General features: G+C 39.5%; 1 protein-coding gene across 1 annotated transcript; it reads left to right on the forward strand.

Annotated features, from left to right (window-relative positions):
* Positions 1-1,001: 1,001 nt before the first annotated feature.
* Positions 1,002-3,261, forward strand: LOC149398634 (phenylacetaldehyde oxime monooxygenase CYP71AN24-like). Its single transcript, XM_089614850.1, has 2 exons — positions 1,002-1,959; positions 2,497-3,261. Exons 1-2 carry the CDS (start codon positions 1,036-1,038, stop codon positions 3,109-3,111), a joined length of 1,539 nt encoding a protein of 512 aa, XP_089470976.1. The 5' UTR covers positions 1,002-1,035; the 3' UTR covers positions 3,112-3,261.
* The last annotated feature ends 685 nt before the right edge of the window (positions 3,262-3,946 follow it).

The raw sequence follows: 3,946 nt of genomic DNA on the forward strand, positions 1-3,946 counted from the left end.
CAGAATGAGAGAAACCTCTGTTTGACTAAAAATTATATTTTATATTATACTATCCTAAATATAAGAAAATACTGGGGGACTGATTGTGGGAGTAGATATCACCTCTCACGTCGAACTGGACCAGTCAGGCCCGAGGCCCAGTCCAACCCAAGTATCCAGAGGTCTTGGCGAGCTCGGCCCAGTTCGATGACGAGAAGTCTCTCCTCAAGGATAGGCGCTGAGGCCCAGTCCGACCCAAGGCCCATGATCCCTTCGTTTTTGAAGGATGGTCCCGCCAAGTAGCGTGCATGTACCACTTCTTCAAGGAAACGGTCAAATCGCCTGAAGAGAAGGATGAGTCCCGAGATCGGTGAGGTGAAGACTATTCCCGATCGTACACGTGGAACGACCTGAAGGAAGGAGATGATCGACGAGCTGGCTATAAAAGCCAGTTTCATTTCGTTTTAAGGGGACTTTTAATTTATTTTTGAAGAAAAAAGCTTACAAAAATCTTGGCCTTTATTATTTTCGTCTGTTGCTAAATGGATTCCAATTCGTTTCACCTTCGTTGTACTGCTTACGTTCGTATTTTAATAAAGAAATCTTTCTTGCGCCTGCTTTTTATATTTATACTCTAATATCTTGACATCTTCGAATTTCGATCACTTCTTCATAATCGGATTCTGAGACCCTTCATTCTTAAAATAAGTATACGAATCCCCAACTTTCAATAACATTCGTATAGATTGTTGGAATGAGAAATCGGTTAAACTTTGTTCTAGAAATTTAATATACATGAGTCAAATGACCATATGCCTAGGCGATTTTATTTTAATTAAAGGGTATCTTTTTCTTTAGTGTATTTAAAGGGTATTTATTTGCTGATGCTGTACTGTTACCGACACGTCATTATTCATTTCATAAAATAATAATACACCAGTGAACGAAAACAAGTATTTCGCTGTCTTGAAAGATAAACTAATGATCAAACTCTGCAACATTGAGGATTATTTAACCAAGACCAATCCACGGTGTTTTGAAGAACGGTCAGAAAATATGGGTTTTCAATCACTAGAAGCAGTTTTAAGCCACAATGGCCTATTCTCACTCATCCTTTTCCTTTTCATTCTATTGCTTGCTTCAATTCTCTATCTTCGCAGTAGAGCTCTAGGCAAAGAGTCAAAGTTACCACCGTCTCCTCCGAGGCTCCCCATAATCGGAAACCTCCATCAGCTAGGGGAGATGCCACACCACTCTCTCCGAGCTCTAACCAATAAATATGGCCCCCTATTGTATCTAAAGCTAGGCTCAGTCCCGACTCTCGTCATTTCATCTCCGGATATTGTCCGAGAGATCGTAAAGTCTAACGACATTGCCTTCACGAATCGTCCCAAAACCCTAGCAAGCGACATCCTTTTCCCAAGCGACATTATTTTCGCTCCCTACGGAGAGTATTGGAGAAAAGCTCGGAAAACTTGTGCTGTTAACATCTTGAGCCTCAATAGGGTCCAATCCTTTCAACACGTGATAGAGCAAGAAGTCACGCTCGTAGTGAGTAAGGTTCGAAACGCTTGTCTTGATGATAATGGCGTAGCCATAAATCTGAGCCAAGTTTTGAATCAAGCTACGAACAACATAGGCTGTCGATGTATTCTAGGGAAAAGTTATCGAAAGGAGGACGGTTCGGTTGATAAAATCGGAGATTTATCAAACCAAGTGACACATCTATTTTATGCCTTCAGTGTTGGAGATTTGTTTCCTTGGTTGGGATGGGTAGATGTGGTTAGGGGTTTGGTTAGTAGATGGAGGTCAACTTCTAGGGAATTTCAGGCTTTACTTGACCGTATAATTGAAGAACATAAGGCTTCTTTTGGTGGTGGATCAGATGCCAAAGACTTTCTCGATGTTCTCCTCCAGATTCAGCAAGATCCGAATTCTGATTTTGAGCTCACTCAAAAACGACTAAAGGGAATACTTCAGGTCTCTCTCTCTCTCTCTCTCTCTCTCTCTCTCTCTCTCTCTCACACACACACACACACACACACACACATACACCCACACACGCGCGCGCGTACATACAATTTCTACAACTACAAAGAGGATGAATTATTTGCACGACTTGTGGATTAATTACTTTTTACAGTATATATAAGTTATAATACTGAGCTGAGTATTTCCTTAAAATAAGAATAGAACTGTAGGACACGATCAACTTAAAGAAAATGGGTAATAAACCCGTAAAATGATGAAAAAAATACTCTTTTATTATTATTATTATTGATATACTTGCCTGAACTGATACATTTTAAAATGTTGCTCATACACACATACATGACTTGCCTGTCGGTGGAATAGACACTACTTATAATTCACTCGTTGCATTTTCATATCGAAGCTTTTAATGGAAAATAACTCGGGATCTAACTATGGAGAACGTACTCAATTTTTAGCTTACAGTGGATTCCATTACTAGTATAAACAAACTTTGTCCTTAAGTTTAATCTATTATATATTCAGGACATGTTGGTCGGTGGAACCGACACTACTTCCGTGTTGACAGAATGGGTAATGGTCGAGTTGTTGAGGAATCCGGTGGCAATGATGAAGGTTCAGGAAGAGGTCAGAAATATCGCGGCAGACAAAAAAAGAGTAGACATCAATGACATTTGTAGAATGGATTACCTAAAAAATGTCGTGAAAGAGACCATCAGGCTACACCCTCCAGCTCCACTAATCCCCCGTGAAACCACTGCGAGGGCTAAGATCGGACCCTACGAAATTCCGGACAAGACGAGAGTCTTCGTCAACATTTGGGCAATCCTGAGAGATCCGAGTGTATGGGACGATGCAGAGGAGTTTATTCCAGAGAGGTTTCAGAGAAACCCGCTGGAATATTTTATTGGCGATGATTTCCAGTTCATACCGTTCGGATTCGGGAGAAGAAAATGCCCCGGAATTGCCTTCGGTTCTTCTAGCATTGAATATGTGATTGCCAATATGTTGTATTGGTTTGATTGGAAATATCCAGAAGAAAGCGGATCGGCTAAGGACATGGATATGAGTGTGATCTATGGACTCACTCTTCATAAGAAGTTTCCTCTTCATGCTGTGCCAATACAGTTCATCCCTTGACTGTTACGGGCCATCAAATAGTTTATAGGTATAGTGTGCTAAATTTGTCATCATGTCTACTTTTATATTTCATGCATTTCTTCAACTCGTTGATGTTCCTAGTTTTAAATTTTATTGTGTGGGGTCGCATTTTGATATGTTAATTATGTATGCTATATTTTATGAATTTTGAGTCCGAAGTTTTATTCTCAAGTATTTCTCAGCGCAAAAAAATCGTAAACCGGACCGGATCAGTGATTTTTAAACCGCCGGTCCGATTTGAAACGGTTTTTTTCATCCGGTGCGGTCTATTCATTACAAACGGTCCGGTCCGATTTTTTTTTAAATACGGTTAAACCGGACCGGACCGGTTTATTTAAAAAAATAATTAATGTCTAACTAAAATACGGTAAATTTTGTGGTTTCCTAAACAAATAAATAAAATGTACGTTTGAATATATATATATATATATTGGATCTTCTGTGATATGATTTAGTTCGACCAAACAATTTTATTTAAGTTGTTCGAGCGAAGCTACAAGAAGTTGTTTACATATATATATATATATATATATATATATATATATATATATATATATATATATTGACAAAAGGTTGTTCGAGCGAAGCTACAAGAAGTTGTTTAATACCCGGGTTGCACTACTACAAATAAGCATTTCTGGTGCGGAGGGGCATTAGGTGCGACAAGTCGCACCTAATTGGGCATCAGGTGCGACTTGTCGCACCCAAAAGGGCTCCAGAAAAGAAAAAAAATTCGCTGATTTTAAGTGGTATTGGGTGCGACTAGTCGCACCCAATAGTTTTGAAAACTTTCAGGTGCGACAAGTCGCACCTG

Source organism: Urtica dioica, chromosome 5 (genome assembly GCF_054948205.1).
Source record: "Urtica dioica subsp. dioica isolate 48M chromosome 5, U.dioica_male_clone48M_v1_H2, whole genome shotgun sequence".
NCBI classification, from domain to species: domain Eukaryota; kingdom Viridiplantae; phylum Streptophyta; class Magnoliopsida; order Rosales; family Urticaceae; genus Urtica; species Urtica dioica.

Bases quoted from the DNA above. Each gene is read 5' to 3' on its own strand.
- LOC149398634 (XM_089614850.1), top strand. From the start codon at position 1,036: ATGGGTTTTCAATCACTAGAAGCAGTTTTAAGCCACAATGGCCTATTC. The intron at 1,960-2,496 runs GTCTCTCTCTCT...TTATATATTCAG, and splicing joins GACTAAAGGGAATACTTCAG to GACATGTTGGTCGGTGGAAC.